The 19,325-nt window shown below is 39.5% G+C and overlaps 4 protein-coding genes across 4 annotated transcripts; 3 read left to right on the top strand and 1 right to left on the bottom strand.

Moving 5' to 3' along the window:
• Nucleotides 1-1,508: 1,508 nt before the first annotated feature.
• On the bottom strand, nucleotides 1,509-4,569 carry LOC135620196 (cytochrome b561 and DOMON domain-containing protein At5g47530-like). Its single transcript, XM_065122924.1, has 3 exons — nucleotides 3,863-4,569; nucleotides 2,233-2,487; nucleotides 1,509-2,035 (listed from the first exon to the last, which is right to left on the bottom strand). Exons 1-3 carry the CDS (start codon nucleotides 4,469-4,471, stop codon nucleotides 1,718-1,720), a joined length of 1,182 nt encoding a protein of 393 aa, XP_064978996.1. The 5' UTR covers nucleotides 4,472-4,569; the 3' UTR covers nucleotides 1,509-1,717.
• A 1,324-nt stretch (nucleotides 4,570-5,893) lies between these two features.
• On the top strand, nucleotides 5,894-8,393 carry LOC103995782 (thymidine kinase). The gene is made up of 4 exons (XM_009416477.3): nucleotides 5,894-6,321; nucleotides 6,824-6,968; nucleotides 7,596-7,717; nucleotides 7,952-8,393. The coding sequence occupies exons 1-4, from the start codon at nucleotides 5,978-5,980 to the stop codon at nucleotides 8,196-8,198; spliced, it is 858 nt and encodes a 285-aa protein (XP_009414752.2). The 5' UTR covers nucleotides 5,894-5,977; the 3' UTR covers nucleotides 8,199-8,393.
• Nucleotides 8,394-9,826: 1,433 nt separating this feature from the next.
• Nucleotides 9,827-10,273, top strand: LOC103996443 (uncharacterized). Its single transcript, XM_009417366.3, has one exon. It carries the CDS (start codon nucleotides 9,827-9,829, stop codon nucleotides 10,271-10,273), a length of 447 nt encoding a protein of 148 aa, XP_009415641.2.
• Nucleotides 10,274-17,019: 6,746 nt separating this feature from the next.
• On the top strand, nucleotides 17,020-18,918 carry LOC135620195 (CASP-like protein 2B1). Its single transcript, XM_065122923.1, has 3 exons — nucleotides 17,020-17,387; nucleotides 17,609-17,741; nucleotides 18,552-18,918. The coding sequence occupies exons 1-3, from the start codon at nucleotides 17,164-17,166 to the stop codon at nucleotides 18,801-18,803; spliced, it is 609 nt and encodes a 202-aa protein (XP_064978995.1). The 5' UTR covers nucleotides 17,020-17,163; the 3' UTR covers nucleotides 18,804-18,918.
• The last annotated feature ends 407 nt before the right edge of the window (nucleotides 18,919-19,325 follow it).

Genomic DNA, 19,325 nt, shown 5'->3' with positions numbered 1-19,325 from the left:
ACAACAGCAGCAGCAGATCAGATTAAATAGAATGGAAATGGAAAAAAGAGGAAGCTTGTTCTTCCAACCAACTGCGATTGGAAGGAAGAAGAGGAGCCATGGAGGATTGCTCAACCATGCATGCTTTGGTGGCATGCAAGGATTTGAAGCTTTTTACCTTGTGTTGCATTAAGCTAATGACTTGTGTTTCTTTCACCAACTTTAAGCTACAGCCAAAAAGTTACAATGACAGACATTGTTTGAAGCAGAAGAGGTGAGGTAAAGTTGGTGAACTTACAAAACAATCTAGTAACTAAAGACAATGTAGCAGTGCAGAATTCAACATTTGGTCTAGGTTAGTGATGATCATTATGCTAAAAGTCAACTAGCAGCCATCAATAAATTTGTGTTGGATAGAGATGGTAGGTTTGTGATGATCACCATGTCAGGATTGCTTGTCTAGTCTAATATGCTGATCTTTTCATGTGTTGTCAGCTTGTCTTTTTCAGCAAAGTAGGTGACATCTTCTTCCTTATTCTTACACCTTTGCAAGTCTTTTCTGTTTTTACTCTTCAGATAATTACTTCATCACATTTCTTTTTTTCTCCTTAACCAGAAAAAAAAAGAAAATATTACTTTGCTAAAAACGTAATTTGAAGTCTAAAATTGTTTTTATCCATGAAAGCTGTTTGATAGCTAAAATTTATCTCAAGCAGCATAATTGTTCTTCCTGCTAAAGACTTTTTAGTGATGTAGAAATTTAAAAAAAAATAACTGTTGAAAATATTCAGATAAATATTGAAGTGAAACACACTAATTAGTATGAACATGTAATTTAATCCAGTTTCAGCTTATAAACAATGAAAAATTCCAGCCCTTGAATAATTAGAGGCTTTCGAATGATACAAGTCAGAAATATATGTTGAGCAGCACCATTCATGATGCTTCAAAATCCATGCACTTGTAAATCTTAAGCACCAAGGTTATCTAATGTAAAATCTCGGTTTGGTGTCGATACCAATTAGGCCGAACCGGTATAATACCAGTACAAAATTATCGTATTGACACTCGTTATGGATCGATATAATTCGGATCACATATAAAAGAAGAGAGAAGAGAAAAAGAGGGAGGAGGAGGAGGAGAGGAACCGAAAGAGTAGGCAAGGGAAGAGAAAGTTAAGGAGGAGGATGAGATGAGGATACCTATCTAAGGAGGAAGAGAAGGTGGAGATGAGGTATTCAAAAGCTTGATCTTTAATATGTTGATCATAAACAGAAATAAGAGAAGGTAGGAGTATCTAATAGTCAATGGCCCCTAAAATTCAAAGACTGGATTCAGAAGCAGAGTTAGATTATCAAGCTGACTTTGTGATCATAGCCAATCATCCAGTTGCTGAATTTGTTTCAGGCTTCTTTCATGCTTTGTTGCTATTGCTATATATTGCTGGATTTAGTTGGCTTGGAAATAGTCTACATGGATCTTTTCAGCAGTTACAATTCAGCTTTCAGCATGAATTAACAAGACCAAAATGAATGATCAACTCCTCAATATAAATCAGATCATATTATTACAATGAAACTCAAAAAGGGTAGAATGCATGTAAGCCTTGAAAAATAAATAAAATAACTATGGTATCAATAATGCTCTCTCCCCTAAACATGCATAAGAATACAACCAGTCCTCATAGCAAAGAGAGATCTCCAAGCACACACAGCCTGCATTGCAAGCCAGGCTCTATCTAAGCCACCTGATACTGCTTGACACCATGGCCATTGACACCATTGGATCCATGGTGTGACTTCTCGGAGCTTTTCGACCTCCTCCTGAGGACTACAGCCCAAGTGATCACTTCCAGGACAAGTGCAATGACAAGCAGCAGCACAATGGTAGCAATGTAGGCATGTTTCCACTTCTTGGCAGGGAGCAGTATCTCAAAGCCTTCAAAGGTGTTCACAACACTCAGGATTATGACAAGGTATCCGACCGAGTGATGGTACATGTTCCAGTAGATCCTGTGCTTGTTCTTCTTGTCTGGCCTTAGAAGCAATGCAAACACCTGCAGAGACGAGATGAGGTCCTTAAGGAGTTCTACACTAAATCTCTCCCTGTGTAGCTTATTTTGAGACTAGAATCAATTGACTTTTGCCTGGTGATGCTGCATAGATGAGGGAAAACATGGATTCCAAAGAATATGCAAAGTCTTAAGATGCACTCACTCTGTGCAAGATAATGAGAGGTTATGAATTGGAGTACCTGAAGTGTGGCGAGGCAGAAGAGGGCAATTCCCATCATCCTGTGCTTGTGGTGAACGACACCAACAGATTCACTTCCTAGCTTGAGGCCAAGACCCCATCCAGAGACCCCAATTATGTATGCTGAGATCTGGCAAGCAATGTGGAGATAATACCAAGCAGGGTCAGCTGCTTGAAACACTCTCAGATACCTGGCTATGATGGCCCCCATTGGCATCATGACACCCCAGCTGACAGCATTCAACACCCCATGAATCTGAAATCCAACTCAGTAATGTTCAGTAACCAGTAGATGATGTATCATCATGATAGATAAAATATTAGTACTGGTAGAAATTGAATCCCTGTTGTCAGCTATAAAAAATTTCCAGTTTCTTTGTTGGATAGTACATAGAATATTCAGATAGTGATGGTCTACTGAAGCTAATACTGAAACAAATGGCCCAAAAGAAGGGGACTTTAACTCATTAGTTCCATGATGTTCTGCTTAATTCAAGCATTTAAAAGAATCTGGACAAGTCAAAGTTGCAGACAAATTAAGATGCAAAATATGCAGTAGGGAAGATGAGGAAAATGGTGGAAAAGATCCCAGAAAAAAAGCAACCTAACATAGCTTCTGTTGAATGGTTGACATTGGCAATTACGAGTAAAACAAAATATATTTTCAATATAGAATCATGAGTGCATGTTGATCTAATAAAGGCACTGCCAACTCACCCCACCACCTGGACCGAAGAAGCCACCTCAACCGTAGCTAAGGGAAGACCTACATGCACGCATTGAGGCCAGGTGGCATGATGCAACTTCCTCGACCCTACCTTCCGGACGAACAACACAGGCCAAGAACCCTCATAAAGTATATCATCACAGGTGTCCTACTATGACACGCTCGTCAGCTACCATCATCGATGATCCCCTGGCAGGGTAAGAGACATCCTAACCCATCGTTGGCTTCACTCCACTGATCAAGTATAAAACCTAGGCCCCCAGGCCAAATGGGGGCAGATGAACTCTATCTTAACTCTCCTGAGTTATGCTAAACCTCCTCCACTTTACTAACTTAAACATTAGAGGGGTCGAATTGGGACATCGCCAACCACTTGTGCAGGACCTAGGCGCATCTAACAAGCACCTCGGAGTGACGTTGAGCACTTCTAAAATGCCAAACCACACCTCGGGATGACCTCGAACCTCCTTAGCAAATGAGCCGCATCTCATGATGACATCGAGTCAACCACCGCGAGCTCGCAATGCCTCGAGAGTCCACTTACCTCCTCGGCTGCTCAGTCAGGTTGACTCCTTTTCTTTGGCGTGGGCTCTAAGGACGAATATGTGCCCTCGAAATCGAATCAAGTCATATTGACTATATGGTCAACGGTACCTAAGATGAATCTGTGCCTTCAAGACCGAACCCGGCCATATTGGCTGTACGGTCAACAGCACCAAGACAACATTACCTTGCAGTCAAAGAATTGAGACCAAGTGCTCATCACCAACATCATCTTCACATGTATCTATTATGAGTCGGTTCATCGATCCTCCGAGCAACATGGTTTTCGTCTTTGACTTCATCAGATCAGGAAAGAAGACAAAATAAGATGCATTCAGCTAAACCTCAGCAAGTTTCTCACATTCATTCGGTGCTGCTTCGAATTATCTGCGGCAGATGCTGCATGCCCCGACAGCAGATCCAGAGTGCTCTGAGAGTTGACGTTGTCGCCGAGGGTGGAGTGGCCGTTCGGCACTCCATTCTCGATCTGCGTTGACGCCTGCCACACTACGTTCGCCTTCGTGTTATTGCTCGGCACCTCCAGCGTCGCGTAAATGGTGTATGACCCGTCGGAGTACTCCGCCGCCTTGCTGTACACACTGAAGCTCAAGTTCTGGTCCTGCACGGTGGGGGAGTACGTGGACAGCTGCGTGGTCCAAACAGTCACGGCGCCGGCGGCAGAATCCGGGAAGGCGAGGAAAGCGTTGGCACCGATCATGCCGGCACCGGAGGGGTTAATGGCCCAGGCGACCCAGCCGGAGGAAGACTGCGGCGCGCGGTAGGCGACGTCAACTGTTCCATTGGAGGCATGGTAGGTCCAGTGCAGTGAGGCGCCGAGGTAAGGGAGGGAGTTGCAGGATGAGTACTGCCTGTTCCCGGAGAAGCTCTCGCTGGAACAGTTTTGAGCTTGAGCCGAGGAGGATTGGAGGGAGAAAGATAGTAACAGGCAAAGGAAGATGGCCTGCATCATGGGAACTGAGACTGAAACTGCAGCTTATGGGAAGAAGAGATTGGAGCGAGGAAAGGAGATGGAAGGAGAGAAGGTGCTGATAAGCTTGTGGGATGAGGGTGGTGGAAGGTAGGATAGGGAGAGGGGAAGGTAGAAGTAGAGGAGGTGGTGGGGTTGGTGGCTGGCTTTGGACGGCAAACTTGGAAGCTTCTCCTCTCAGTATTTGCCTTTGGATGATGGAGTTTAAGAGAAAGTGACATATGGACATTCTTCAATCTCTTATCATTTTTTGATGAGGGGAATTCCAATGTCACATTCTTGTTCTTATCTCTCTAAATAATAATTATATGAGGATTAGTTGCAAATCCAACTATCACTCCTTTCAACAATGTTATATTGACTCAGTCAAATCTCAAATAACTCGATTCAATTGATGGATCAACTGATCGGATCATAGATTTATAATTTGATGAATGAAAATGATATGAACAAAATAGTCTCGTTAATATATTATTGCATAAGTGATACGTTTCATATTACAATCATGATAGACCATTTATAAAGTAAATATATATATATATATATATATAATTAAGTTTATAAACAATAGATGTGACTTTTAAATATTTTTTAATATAATTATTTTTATTAAAAAATCTCTTAAAATTTTCTCATATAATGCTTCAAGTTTAAAACATTCTAGTATAGTACCCCTAATTACATGAAAATATCATCTTATCCTTAATAAATTTAAAAATATATTTTTTTTAAAATTTATAATCGCATCCATCTTACATCGTAGCATGTCATCGTCATCAACTATAGCCCTCACACGAGGGAAGGCTATTGTTGCTCACAACCTTGGCTACCCTCCTTCCCCCTGTAACCTTTACACCAGAGCTCGTTATCGTCGCCTATTACCCTCACATAAATATCCACTATTAATGCCAATAATCTTGGGTGCTCCCTCTACCCTATTTCTAGCCACCTCTCTTTTATCTATAACCCTCGCATAAAATCTTATTGTTACACCTTCATCGTCAGCAACAAAGTGATCGTGTAACGTCTTCATATTCCTTCCTTATTGATGCGATCTTCTCATGCCCCTCCTCACCATCGTCCTCGCTTGCAGACTCGATCGTTGGCATTGGAGGAGTCGTAAAGATTGTACCTCTATTATGGGTCTAACATGATCTAACAAAGAATGATGGTTAGCATAACAAAAGGAAACGATCGATGAGATAAAGGCGCAATCGAGGTTGGATAGAGGGTGATGGTTAGTGAGCATAGAATGATCATTATAAAAATAAAAAAAATTAAACTTGAAGCGTTCTAATTTTCAGGATTTTTCTTCGAAAATTCGCCCATTATAATTCTGAGTTGGAAATGATTTTTAATTTATTTAATTTTCGTATAAGGTAGCACAGCATGTCCACTCCCAAATGAAAGGAGACATGTGCCTCTGTGACTCACCCCCTTGCGTTCCCAAACCCTAAACCCCCTTTCCCTTCCACCCTCCCACGATATATGCGCTCCATGTTGAGGTCTATCCTTCCCTTCCACATCTCTTCTCCTCCGCCTCCTTCCCATCACCACCTTCTTCTCAAACCCTCCCCACCTCTCCTCCTCCCTTCGTTTCGCACGTTCCACTCCCCCAAATCGTTGGCCAAATCACCTTTCGTCCGCCTCCCAAAACCTGCCACCCATTTCACCTCCTTCAGACCCTATTGTAGAACGCCCCCCGGAGATCATGAGTCCGATATGCAATCGCGCCCTTGCTGCGGCGAGATCCATGTGATCGTCGGCCCGATGTTCGCCGGAAAGACCACCACTCTCCTCCGTCGAATCCAAGCCGAAAGGAATAACGGAAGGTAGGATCCTCCTCTGCACTCCTCACTTTGCGCCGTAAATGAGTTTTTTTGCTTTAATGTCCTTTGTTTATGTAATATGTAATATTGTGTTTCAAGATTGGATCTTTACAGTCTTCGCTGACTTTATTGTCGTTTTCAATGCAAAATGTGATATTGTGTTTCGAAACCAAGTCTTCACGAGAACTCCATTCAATCGTTAATTGAACAGGGGGTGCTATTAAAATTTCTTTTGTTTTTTCAATGCAAAATGTAATAATGTGTTTTGAGACTGATTTTTTACACTCTTCAGTCATAGAACTTTATCTAATCAGTAACTAAGCATCGGGTTGTTGTAAATGTCCAGGATTTGCTTTTCGATGCAAAACGCTTGTGTTTCGAGACTTTTTTTCCTTTTGCATTCTTGTCACGGAACTTCTTTATCTGATGATGTGATATTAATATTTACATCAAACGTGACCTTGATGTAAAATGTGAGATTAATCTGATAACACTTCTTACGCAGAACTGTGGCCATAATTAAATCCGACAAGGACACAAGGTATGGGGTGGATGCAATTGTGACACATGATGGTACGAGAATGCCATGCATGGCTCTGCCAGCGCTTTCTATGTTCCGAGAAAGACTAGGAGCCGAAGCATATGATAAGGTATCCAAGAGTTAAGCTAATCATCTTTATGCTCTTGTTGACAGGAAAATTGGCGAGTTTTGGTCTCCTTGCTTTAGTTTCCAATGGTTGAGGAGTTCCGAGTGTTCTTCATTTGATTTATAACTATAACATTCAGTTTATATTGATATTCGGATGGTTGAGGAGTTCCGAGTGTTCTTCATTTGATTTATAACTATAACATTCAGTTTATATTGATATTCGGATGGTTGAGGATGAAGAAAATGCAGTTGCATATTTTTTCTGTAGGCCAACAAAGGATAACTGGAATGTGTTGTTATTTTAATCTGTTTATAAAATTGCTTACGCCAATATGCTTTGCTAGATTTTACGAATAAAGATGGTCATAATTCAGTCTCTGTGTCCACGTTCTAAGAGAATAAAATGATCCTCTTAGAACTTTTGTTTGTCCATTACTAGATAATCAGAATCAATTTGAAGATTATGTTTCCCAAAACCCATTGTTGTTAAAGTCCTGAATGCTTCTAGTTGCCCGTCTCATCTCTTCTGTTATTTTAGCAGCTGATTTTTGCACGTGCATCTGCCTGTGGCTAATTTTCTTTTTCTAACAGTAACATCGTTGTCTGGGTTACTTGTGTATGCTGGCAGTTGGATGTGATAGGGATTGATGAAGCCCAGTTCTTTGAAGATCTTTATGATTTTTGCTGCAATGCAGCTGATCGTGATAGGAAGACTGTTATTGTTGCAGGCTTGGATGGTGACTACCTAAGGTACTCTCCATACATTTATGCACCCTGCCTAGTCATTTTATGTAAGGAGACTGCTGTGTTTAAAGAGCAAAATTGGGCTTTCCACATATTCTACTGGTATTTTAAGGATACTTTGGCCTCCTTATGGTTGTTTGCTTCAAACATGCATTTTATTTGCAAGATGCCGGGTGCAAAAGCACAGAGCATGATCTCCCGTGGCTCTTTTATCCTGACCAAATTTACATTTTTTGGCAGAAGGAGATTTGGCTCGGTGCTTGACATCATTCCGCTAGCTAATTCAGTTACCAAGCTTACCGCAAGGTGTGAGTTGTGTGGTGGACGTGCATTCTTTACCTTGAGGAAAACAAAGGAAAAACAAACAGAACTAATTGGTGGAGCTGATGTTTATATGCCTGTATGTAGACAGCACTACATTGATGGACAGATTGTTTGGGAAGCCACAAGGATCGTGTTGGATATGGAACGTCCCGTGGTAGTTTAGACTATGAAGTTGCTGCCATTTGAGCGTTTCATGTACCTCGATTCACATATTTGTATGTCGTATCGGCTTGTTGCTCTGCTTTTTCCCCAAGATGTCTGTGTAATTATATTACTGAACATGTGCATGGGTTGTAATGGATGTTGATTCCATGGGTTAAAATCGGATGGAATAATCAAACTGATAGCCTGGAAACAATCTCATTACTTAACATAAATTGCCCGATGAGCTGTATTATTAGTGGATGCCAAAGACTAACAAGAGTGATGTTGATGCCCAAATTCCAGGTTTTGTAGTCTGCCAAGTTGTTTTTGTGTGATCAATTATGTAATCTTTACAAAGGTGGTATATTTGTATCATGTCATATTGATTCATTGTATTTGTATCCATGCATCATTGTTGCATAATAGTGACATGCTCGAATGGATCCCTTAATTTGAAGTTAATGGATGGAAAAGAAGTGAATGATTCCTTTCTTAGTCCAAGTGGGATTCTTTGCGTGAATTCAAAAGCAAGAATTCAATCATCATTGAAAAATATCTCATGTTTGATCCAATTATTATTGGCAAATTTTATACATATATTTCACCACAGAACTCAAAAAGCAATATAAATACGATTGTAGTTAATCTTCTTCATCAGATGATCATTATCATATTTCATTTAAATATATTTTCAAAAAAATAATTTTCATGTGTACTTGTTTGCATTGAATTTTCAATGAAAGTAATTTTTTTTAATTACTAATAACCTCAGTTAATGATAGCTAACCTAAGTTATTAGGATATATCCTAACCAGAGTTATATATATGAAGAATTTAAATATTTAAAAATATATGTGGAAATGTATATTTAAGTCTCATCAAAATATGTTAAAGAGTGGTTGATAAAGAGCTTATGTTAAAAGTTGGAAGCATTGAAGCCCCACTAAAATATAATAAAAATAGTTGGTAAAAATCTTGATAAATTATTGTAAAATTCTAAGTTGGAATCACCACCTTCATCTCTTACTCTTTGTAGGAAAAAGTATATATTAAGAGTATCATGAAAGCATAGCATAGCATACTTTGGTACAACAAATCCTCGCTTACCTTACATTTCTTTTACTTGCTCATCTCTCTGAACAAGAATTATCTTCTAAATTTCCCATTCAGGTCACAGATCTAACCCCTTCATCTTTGTTCCATAGACCTCATAATGATGAAGCTTTTGGTTTGGACTCACTGTAGATTTTGTTCAGAACAAGGGAAGAGATAGAGCTCTCTCTCTCTCTCTCTCTCTCTCTCTCTCTCTTCCATTGCCCACCATGAGGTAATATACTTCCTACAAGGCAAAGGGATAGAAGACAAATCCATCACCAAACCCCATATTCCCCCTAACACCTTCTTCCAAATGCTAACCTCCATGCATCCTTGGAGTTCTCTCCCAGCCTCATCTCCCTCTAAAGACTGCCGCTGGCCCTGCTCCCAGCTGCCCACCGAACTCCTCAGATGGACCCCAAAGCCTTTCCTCCTTGGATTTTGCAGCTCCCACTTTGATTCTCTCTCTCTCTCTTACATCATTCATAGGACACAAAATCATATGTGAAATAGTGCAAGAAGGCAGCAACCAACCAGTATAAATTGGCATCCATGGCCACGCCACAACCACGCATGAACACAAACACTCTATCTACATCAGCACCACCTCACCACCCACTGAGCTACTCCACATTGGTGCTTGAGGCTGAGCTCATGGGGAGGCAGAACGGCGATCCCTTTGCCCTCCACGCCTCCATCGCGCTGCTGCAGGAGCGGTTCAAGCAGCTGCAGAGGGTGAAGGAGCTGAGGGAGCAGCGGGAGCTGCGGAAGGTGTGGAGCGAGGGCGAGCCACCCAGCTCAAGTGCTCAGTGTGGGCAGCAGAACTGGCTCTTCCACCCCGACCTGCCTTGGCCTCCGTCGCGCCGCCACCTCAGTGATCACGTAGGACCCCATGCACCCGAGAACGCACCTTCCATGAGCCTGTGGCCCAGCAGAAGCATTGCTCAGAATTCAATCACAGGACATGAGACAGATGTTGATACTTCTCTTCACCTGTAATCTATACCTCCTCGCCTGTTTGGTGCATCAGCTTGCAATTTCCTAAGCTTTTTCTCTAGTTTTCTTGGATTGTTAGTTGTCTTCTGTACCTTCAATTTGTGAAAGTGGTGTGTTAGAAGAGTGAAGAAAGATTTGTGGTTAGCAGTCAAGACTTTGTGACCTCAATGGATCTCTCCATCTCATTCTTTTCTTCTCCTTTTTCTTTCTCATCACCTCTGAATCAGTGCTTATTTCCATCAAATTCTCAGTTCATCTCATTATCATACTATTCACCAACTCCCCTTGGATTATAAATCCAATATTAACATGAAGAAAGAGCCACAAAAGATTAAAAAAAAATTGAATGAATTTTATAATTCAATTATCATAATAAATATTTTGAATAAGATTGCTAAAGTTTCTAAAGATTAGTCTTAACCAATATCATGATAAAAATTCTAACTGGATGATCACCAATCCCCAAACCCTAAACTTTCATTAGAAAAGGACCCATTGTATATTAATCTATGACACAATCTGTGCTCCACATCTGAATACTAACTGATCAAGAAATGGGCACAACCCACAATGCTGCATAAATTTGTGCAATAGATTTGATTTCAATGTCTTGAAAGATATGAGCAGCAAGCCTCCATGCAGCCTCCTGTTTAGCTTTGGGGGTTTGTGTCTGATAAGAACACAAAGTTACAAGCCATGTCCTGTGGCATTCAATCATGTAAAATGTCCTCTATGGTCTCTGCCACTGTGCATGAGCAGATCACAGTGGAAGAAGCATGCAGCTTCATCAGAGGCTACTGACTGCTTTCACATGCTCTTCTTGCATGTGGGGTGTTGAAGCCATGTACTATCTCAACCTTGGAGCTGCATGGGGATTATTGACATGTACTTGGTGTTGCTATAACAACAGTAATATTTTCCTTACCATTTATAGTGTTAGGATTGGACAGGCAATGATGCATAGTCAAAATTATGCACCATATGCAATCAGTGTAATATGCAAGACTCATAAATTTCATCAACAAAAATAAATATACAATCAATGTAAGTAATTTTTTAGAAAATGTAATATTTTTCACCACATATATAAAGGGATTAGACAACACTTTTTTTTTTTTGGGGTACTTGTAGCAATGAAATGTCAAACAAAATGATCCATAGTCAATGTTCCAAATCTTGATATATATAGACATTATTTTATAACTGCTTTGGAGGAAAAAAAGCCATAAGTACTGCAATGGTCATAAAACTAAATCAATCATTGAATATAACAAAAAACAATTGGAACAGCTTGAATGTTTGATTGGATCAAAGAGCAAGATGAATGTGTCAAAATTTGAGTTTTCTATAAGTTGTTTCCTTGTCCAATGTTCTATCTGTATCTGATCCATTTTGCACCCCTAATAATGGTCAACTTTTTTGCATGTTTCTTGACTTGCTTCCACTCCAAGCAACAGCCACTTCTCATGATATGTATAATGACTTGTCTTCTCATGTCCAAAGTGACAATGAAAACCTAATCTTGTCCATGTGTGGTTTTTCTATATGTCTAATCAAAATCAACAACTTATTCCACACAATTTCTTGTCTTCTTGTTGGTGGATGGATGGAGCTTGTTCTCTTGTCTGGAAGCATCATGCCTATCAACAATGGAATATCTGAAGAAAAAAGATGAGAAGAAGCAAAATCACATAAATATCTATTATGCATAAATATGATTAATTCCCCCCCAAAAAAAGGACTTCAAACAACAAGTACAATTTTTTTTTTTGCCATAAAGGAAAGAAGAACATGACACAACCACATTGTTACAACTTTCAACAATAGTATAATTTTAAATTTGACTTTCTAATATCTTCATATATATATTTTTAAATATATCTACAATCATTTATAATTTATTCAGATTCTGCAAAAATGTTACAACCCATATGGGATCATAAAAATAATAATGTCTAACCTTCATGAAAATAACATTCTTCTCATGACATGAGACTTTATATTATATGTCTTCCTTTATTGGTGGAAGAAGTGTTAGTATTCAAAGATATGATCAACAAAATAGGTTAAAAAATATTTCTTATTGCCAAATAAAAGAGAAATGCCCTTTTGATACCCACTAAAAAAAGTTAAATAAGAAGCTCCAAATGATGATCCCATCAATTTCATGTCTATCTGTGAATGAGACCATCATCTTTTTATCATCGTCAAATTTCTATTTGGAATTATTATTATTGTTATATATATATATATAATGAAAATAATGAAATGCTGCAATGATAATAATGAAAATTGGAGGTGTAAATCTCAGCTTTGTAGCTGCACATCTGTTTGTGCAGCTGGGTCGAATCGTCCTTGAAAATTATCGGGGTGACATTATGTGTTATTTCGCGTTGGATGAGGATAGTCTGTCTTCAGTAAATCAGGCTACGAAAGTGTGCAATGACGTGGCAGATCTCCATTGGATGGGCCCCCGTGGTTGCCCGTCTATTATCATGCGCTGTCATCACGTTTGACGCGTTGAAACCCGAGTACTAATATCACGACACGAGTTGAGTCACGGATACGGAATGTGCTGGATATCTGACGGCGGGATGAGGTGGTGCAGGGCGAGTACGCTTCTCGATATGCGCCACGTAATTTGATTTAAGTTTAGTCGTGACTTGTATCATCGTTGTCTTTTTCGGGAGGGAGGACTTCCAACGCACGAGAAAACGCGAGAGAGAGAGAGAGAGAGAGAGAGAGACCTAATCCCTTTCTTCTCTCGGTGTTACTGCGATCGCTTCGTTCACGAGGCTTCCCGCGGTCGGCCCTCTGGGAGGTTCAAGCTCCAGGTAATGCAAGCTTGCTGTTCGTTCGTATTCGTCCCCCTTTGGATCCTCCGATTTCCGGCCCTTTTCTTTTTGTTAGTTAGTTGAAATCATGTTGGATGTGTGGATTCTAATGCGTATCGCCTAATTCGTTTTCGCACTTCTGAATCGCTTGCTGTTTCTACTTTAGATTAGGGTTCTAGAATCCAGAAACGCGCACTTTTTAATCTTCTGACCCTCCCTAGAAATAAAAAGATTGGATTTTGGCGGCATTTATTGGCGAAAATAAGGATCTTGAAACGTATTAGTTTTTTATGCGTACTTCTTTTGCTAGTTGCATCAGTTGGATTCAAACCCTCAGGTAAGGCATTTTTGGTGATGCATATGTTGCAGGTGAAGGTTTAACAGCATACTAAGCAATTGATTTGGGCACCTCTTCCGGTGCAAACCATCACCACCAAGCCCCACCGGCAATGCTTCCTCCCACGCCAGCCTCCGAGGTCGGTCCCTCGCTTCGTCCGACCATGCAGACTCACCCGCATCCCAAGAACCACGATAATATTCTGATGGCGAATCTCCCCCACTGAGAATGCCAGCTCGCATGAGGCCTGGCCCATCGAGACAAACCGCCCAGTTGCCGTCACGGGAAACAAAGTAGAGAAGGAAAAGCAAGGGGACAATGAAACCACTGGACTGAGGATGAAACAGAGGCTAAGATGTTCCAGCTTCAGGCCAGCGAGGTCAAACAGGAGACTGTGAGGCTACAGGGAATTGCACTTGCTAAATCAGAGAATGCTGAGCAGCACTATGCCAGTATGTAACCTGAAGCATCGTCTTGAAGAAGCAGAAACTGAGAAGCAATATCTGCTTGAAAAGATAGAGCTTCAGGAGATCAGCAGTGGAAAAGTAAAAATCCAGGATTTATTGAAGAATGTGCATAGCATTCGATCAAAGGCAGCAGGGTAAAAGTAAAAATGAGCTGCTGCTGACTGCCCATAGAGATTCCTGGTTCTATTTAATGTAGTAATTTACAGCCAAGGATTAGTAGTCCACAACCAAGGAGTGTTGATATTATCATCTGGGTGTTGCTTGATGTAGTTCCAGTTGGTCTTTTGAACCAATCTTCATCTTTATATGATTTGATGCTTATAATTAATTGTCTTTACTCAGGTCTTTGTATTGAAGTGGTTTTCAGTCTTTCAGAATGTGCTTGACATTTCTTTTGTAGGCTCATCAGGGGAAGCACCAATATTACAGTTTGTTGTTTTCTGGATAATTTGATGGTGTGGTATTTAGCCTTTGGTAGTGCATCCTATTACTGTTAGGTATCTGCTAATAGTTTTGAGCTGCAGATTTGGAATCACTTATTTTCTTTAGTTTTTTTGTTTGCTTGTCAAATCTTTTTTATTTTATCTGAGATCATTCACATTATTCACTCATGAAGACTCCAATTCTTTGTGTATCATTTATTTCTGCTGTTGAATCTGCTCTTAAAGCTGACCTATTGAGGATCCAACTTTGACAAATTGAGCTGCAAAAGTGCAGATAAAGTCCAAAAAAAAGTCCTTTTCTTTTTCATCCTTGGTGAATGAGGATCAATTTTGGCTTGTGAGTTAAATTTGGTGCACACTGAACTACAGAAATATGGATTTTTTTATAAATCTAATGCTAAATTAACAGGGGGACTTCCTTTATTATGAGATTGTTTGAGACTCAATGGTGTGCATATTAATTGATAGTTTTGCTTCAAAGGTTGTCTTTACCTGTTTCAATCTTAAACTAGAAAAGCCATAACAGTATCATGACAACAAAGGCATGAGCAAATTATTTGGTTTATGTTTCATGAATCTCCATTAATAAAATGCAAGCCTTTTAAGGTTCTCTTTCCACCACTTCCATGTCAACTTATGCTTCACTTCCTCTTACTACCATGGTTAATTACATTGCTGGGCAGTATCAGTATGACATGAGAGCTCAACTCCACCTTTGATCTCCAGCCATGAGCAGGCACTGTTGCAATTCGAGTTCACTGTAAATTAACTGGTTACCAAACACTTATCCAATGTTACTTGCATCATGTGATAATAAACAGAAAGTAATCAGGTCAATTTATGCCCCAACTGGTTTTCAACTAGACAATTAGACTGGATCAATCTATTGATTGGATCAAGGGATCAGGAGATTTGAGATTGGATCAGGTCATACAAAATCCATTGATAAATGTGGTGATCTATCCAGCAATTCTTTTTCTTCTTGTTCTTTTCTGATCATGCCTATCCCCACTAAACTAGTGGATGATGATAATGGATGAAACGGACATCCTCTATGCTGACAACAGAGAATATTCAAACTAACATTCAATGCAATCCCAATGCACCGAACTTTGTCCTAAATTTTAGTATATCTTAATAAAGAGATGGGAAGAACCTTCTATCACATATTCCAAAATTTAGTTCTCCCAGATTTGGGATCCCAACACAACCATATTCCATGATTGTCACTGGCCCAGCAACTTAATGCTTCCAATTGCCAACAGGCTCCCATCATCATAACACAAAGCCTTTTTCCAGTCTTTGATTTCCATTGTCAAAATTTGGAGCTTGCTTCAGCTTTCAGTGACTCCCACTAGAACAAAAAAAGATGATTACACTCGATGCTTCTGCTTATGAGTGACAGGCAAAAGATATTTGTCAAAAGAATGACAAGTTCTTGATTTGATGGATTCGCAAGAAGGAAAGATCTCCACACAAGGCCAAAATATTCCCTCAAATCTGATCCCTTGTCAACATCTCTTATCTATCTGAAATATAAAATGTAAATGATATATTTGGTTTGCCACAATCCCTCTATGAACTGTGGACTTGAATAGATTTAATAAATTCCATCCTCAATTTAGCTTTGATTTTTCTTTTTCATTTTGATCACATAGAACAAAAAGACAACACATATAAGCCATCTTTCATTGGCAGACACCATGTAAATGGAGACTATTACATAGTATCTTCTCTCAATTGACTGTACAAGCAAAAACATTTCATCTTGTCAAAAATTTCCATTAAATTGCAAAAATTACAAAAGCAAATCTTATATTTACTGTCTCCAATATTACAAATGAATTTATTACCTTATAACATTTGCAATTTAGCTATCACAAATATCATCCTAGTTTTGAACATCGTTTATGCACATGTCTCTTAAAATAATTTTCATTTAGTATTAACTTTATTATCCTCCAAATCACCTCAACATCCAACACTCATGGACTAGATTGAAGGTTAAATGTTGAGCTTGCATTGATTAGCTTTTTAGTAATTTACATATATTTACCTTTTGGGCAAAATTGTCCTTTACATTGGTGTCAATGTCCCTACTACAATCAAAGAACAAATAGTGATATGGTATATATATATATGGCCTTTCAACTACTAATAAACAAAGCAATACACAAAATTAATAAGAACATAAGTATCTTGTCAATCTGAACAATAGAAAATATATGCATTTTTAGTTTCCCAGTACAAATCCTCATGTAATTTTCTAACTGCACAATTCTAAATGAAGAAAATATGAAGTTTGAGTGAGATCTGTGGAGTTTAAGAAAAAAAGTTAGTCTAATTTTTATACCAAAACATGTTCTCAAGTTGTGAGATATATATATATATAGTAAAGACACACCACCAACCATGGATTGACTATAACCAAAACAGTCCAAACTTGGCTAAAGATCTATTCGTTGGCTGTAATCAAAGATTCCACTGACTCCAATCTTCCACACTGTTTCCACATCAAAAAGACAGAGTCATTACCATGCCACATGTCAATGGTCTGAGGTACTGTTCATGCATCAGTCCTTGTTCCTTGTGCTGCAGATGAGGACCTCATAATGCACTCACCATGACCTCTTGAATGGGGCATCGGGCAGCTCCGTCTTCAAGTTCCCGAGTCTTGTATCAATCAGATTGACCCCCCTGCCTTCTTTGTCGAGGCGCGGGATTGGGAATCTCTGGCCATAAAAAGGGGAAGTGACTGTTCTTCTTAAAGCTTCACTGCCTTGTGAGTTGTCAAGGATTTTAGAGGGAGGAGATGAGGCCGGAGGTTGGGGTGAGCCCTGGGACCGTGCCTGTGTACTATGGAGGTGGGAAGCTGATGGCTGTGGAGAGGAGGATGAAGGTGGCTGAGGTTGTGCTCAGGTGTCTCTCATGTGCGTTTGGGGTGATTGCTGCTGTTCTAGTAGGATCTGACACTCAGGTTAGGGAGTTCTTCTCTGTGGAAAAGAAGGCCAAGTTCACTGACATGAAAGCTCTGGTGTAAGACCTTCTCTTCATCCTTCCTATTTCTTCTGTGGTTATTACAAGTTCATTTCTGTGTAGATCTATGAAGAAACCCCTCTCTTTTTTGTTTCTAATTCTTCATAGCACAGAAGATTCAAATGGTGGTATTTGTGAAGTCTATATATATATATTTTTACACTGTTATAGCATAAATCTCAGATTTCTGAGTCCATATATGGTTTTGGTTGGATTGACAGGTTCCTAGTGGTAGCAAATGGGATAGCTGCAGGCTATAGTCTGCTAATGGTGGTGAGGAGTGTGGTGAGCATGATGAAGGGGAGTGTCCTCTTCAACAAGGCCTTGGCTTGGGCTATCTTCTCTTGTGATCAGGTAGCTGATTAACCCATGTCACCATTGCAGCATTAACTTAAACTATGTTGCATTGAATGAGAATCTCTACCTTATCAGCTGACCTTTTAGTTCTGGTGGTAGTGACTTCTGTGGCCAAAGTTGCTGAATAATCAGCAACTGGTGTTGATGTTTTGTCTGGCTTGTGAAGTACTAGACAAAGTTCTGCATTGTTGATAATTGATTTACAAAATTGAACTTTGTAGACAGAAAAAGGGCATTTGCCATTGCATCTAATAGTTGTTTAACTAGAGAAAAGTCACCTCTGCTTCATCTGCTCTTCACAGCAGATTTTGTGCATAGGCCAGAGATTCATCTGAGGCCCTAAACTTGGCCTCAAGTTCATGATTTATCTGCAGAGCCTGGCAGGTTATGTGGGCACTACAAATTTATATTTCAGATGGTCTTAGCAATCTATCACATATTAAAAATAAGTATCAGTATTACAAAAACTGATACTTGTAAATTTTCTCTTGTCAAACCTAAAAACAAGTAAAAATATGATCTTGTAAGCTAAGAATGACAGTGATAAAAAGCTATGATGTCAAAAAAAGTTCATGATGACATGATAGCGGTGTCCAAAACTACTCCAGATCATGCATTGAATATATATATATTCGATCAGTTCAAAATTTGGATGTAAGGTTTGTGCCGATCTACCCAAGAACATTGAAGGCAGGAGTGTTATAATATAAATTGTCTCATCAAAGGTTTAGGCTTTTAGATAAAATGATAGTGATAAGGAAATATATAAGACTGTAATCACTATTTTCATGCATGGTGTCGCTTCAGGTCGTGGCGTATCTCACATTGGCGGCGGTGGCGGCGGCGGCACAAGCTGCAGAGCTCAGCCAGTTCGGCCAGACAGAGCTGCAGTGGATGAAGGTATGCAACCTCTACCATAAATTCTGCAACCAAAGTGGGGGGGGCATGGTGAGTGCCTTCCTAGGTAGCCTCTGCATGGTGGCTGTTTCCTCCATGTCTGCCTTCAACCTCTTCCGCTTGTATGGCAAAAACAAGGGCAAGCGCAGTGGGAATTTCTAGGTGTTGTGTCCTCAGAATGTTCTGATCTTGACTGATAAATCCAATTTGAATGCATGGAAGCCTTGTAAATTTTTCTATCAAGATCTAATAAATGATGAGACAGATTCTCTGAGAATTTTTTGTTCTGACCCAATAATAGATTGAGGATGAACACAAGATCCATGATATTAGAAAGGAGAATGTGATTTCTTCCACATCAACAAATTATTCTGTGTACTCTTCAAATCATCATCTTAAATCACATAACCAGGGAGGAACCAGAAAGCTTGTGGTGATAGGATGATGTTTGTCTCTCCTTTCACAGTCTTTTCTTTTTCTGCATCATTTTTCTTCACTTTATTGCTTAATGCTTGATCTGTTTCAAGCTCCATGGAAAATGAAAACTTGGCTGAACGCTAAATCATATTGTTTTAACTCTTTTGAAGTTCCCACTGCATCACTTTTTTTAACATGGATGATGGTATAGTATGTGGTTTAATATTGATATAGTGTCATTTATATTTATATTTATATTATATTGTT

The sequence above is a fragment of the Musa acuminata genome, chromosome BXJ2-8, assembly GCF_036884655.1.
Source record: "Musa acuminata AAA Group cultivar baxijiao chromosome BXJ2-8, Cavendish_Baxijiao_AAA, whole genome shotgun sequence".
NCBI lineage: Eukaryota > Viridiplantae > Streptophyta > Magnoliopsida > Zingiberales > Musaceae > Musa > Musa acuminata.
The sequence above is the reverse complement of the archived record's forward strand: the minus strand, read 5'-3'. Positions and strand labels throughout refer to the sequence as shown.

Bases quoted from the DNA above. Each gene is read 5' to 3' on its own strand.
- LOC135620196 (XM_065122924.1), bottom strand. From the start codon at position 4,471: ATGATGCAGGCCATCTTCCTTTGCCTGTTACTATCTTTCTCCCTCCAA. The intron at 2,488-3,862 runs GTGAGAAACTTG...GTTGGATTTCAG, and splicing joins CGAAGCAGCACCGAATGAAT to ATTCATGGGGTGTTGAATGC. The intron at 2,036-2,232 runs GTACTCCAATTC...TCGTCTCTGCAG, and splicing joins TCTGCCTCGCCACACTTCAG to GTGTTTGCATTGCTTCTAAG.
- LOC103995782 (XM_009416477.3), top strand. From the start codon at position 5,978: ATGCGCTCCATGTTGAGGTCTATCCTTCCCTTCCACATCTCTTCTCCT. The intron at 6,322-6,823 runs GTAGGATCCTCC...CTTCTTACGCAG, and splicing joins GCCGAAAGGAATAACGGAAG to AACTGTGGCCATAATTAAAT. The intron at 6,969-7,595 runs GTATCCAAGAGT...GTATGCTGGCAG, and splicing joins GAGCCGAAGCATATGATAAG to TTGGATGTGATAGGGATTGA.
- LOC103996443 (XM_009417366.3), top strand. From the start codon at position 9,827: ATGGCCACGCCACAACCACGCATGAACACAAACACTCTATCTACATCA.
- LOC135620195 (XM_065122923.1), top strand. From the start codon at position 17,164: ATGAGGCCGGAGGTTGGGGTGAGCCCTGGGACCGTGCCTGTGTACTAT. The intron at 17,388-17,608 runs GTAAGACCTTCT...TTGGATTGACAG, and splicing joins ACTGACATGAAAGCTCTGGT to GTTCCTAGTGGTAGCAAATG. The intron at 17,742-18,551 runs GTAGCTGATTAA...GTGTCGCTTCAG, and splicing joins CTATCTTCTCTTGTGATCAG to GTCGTGGCGTATCTCACATT.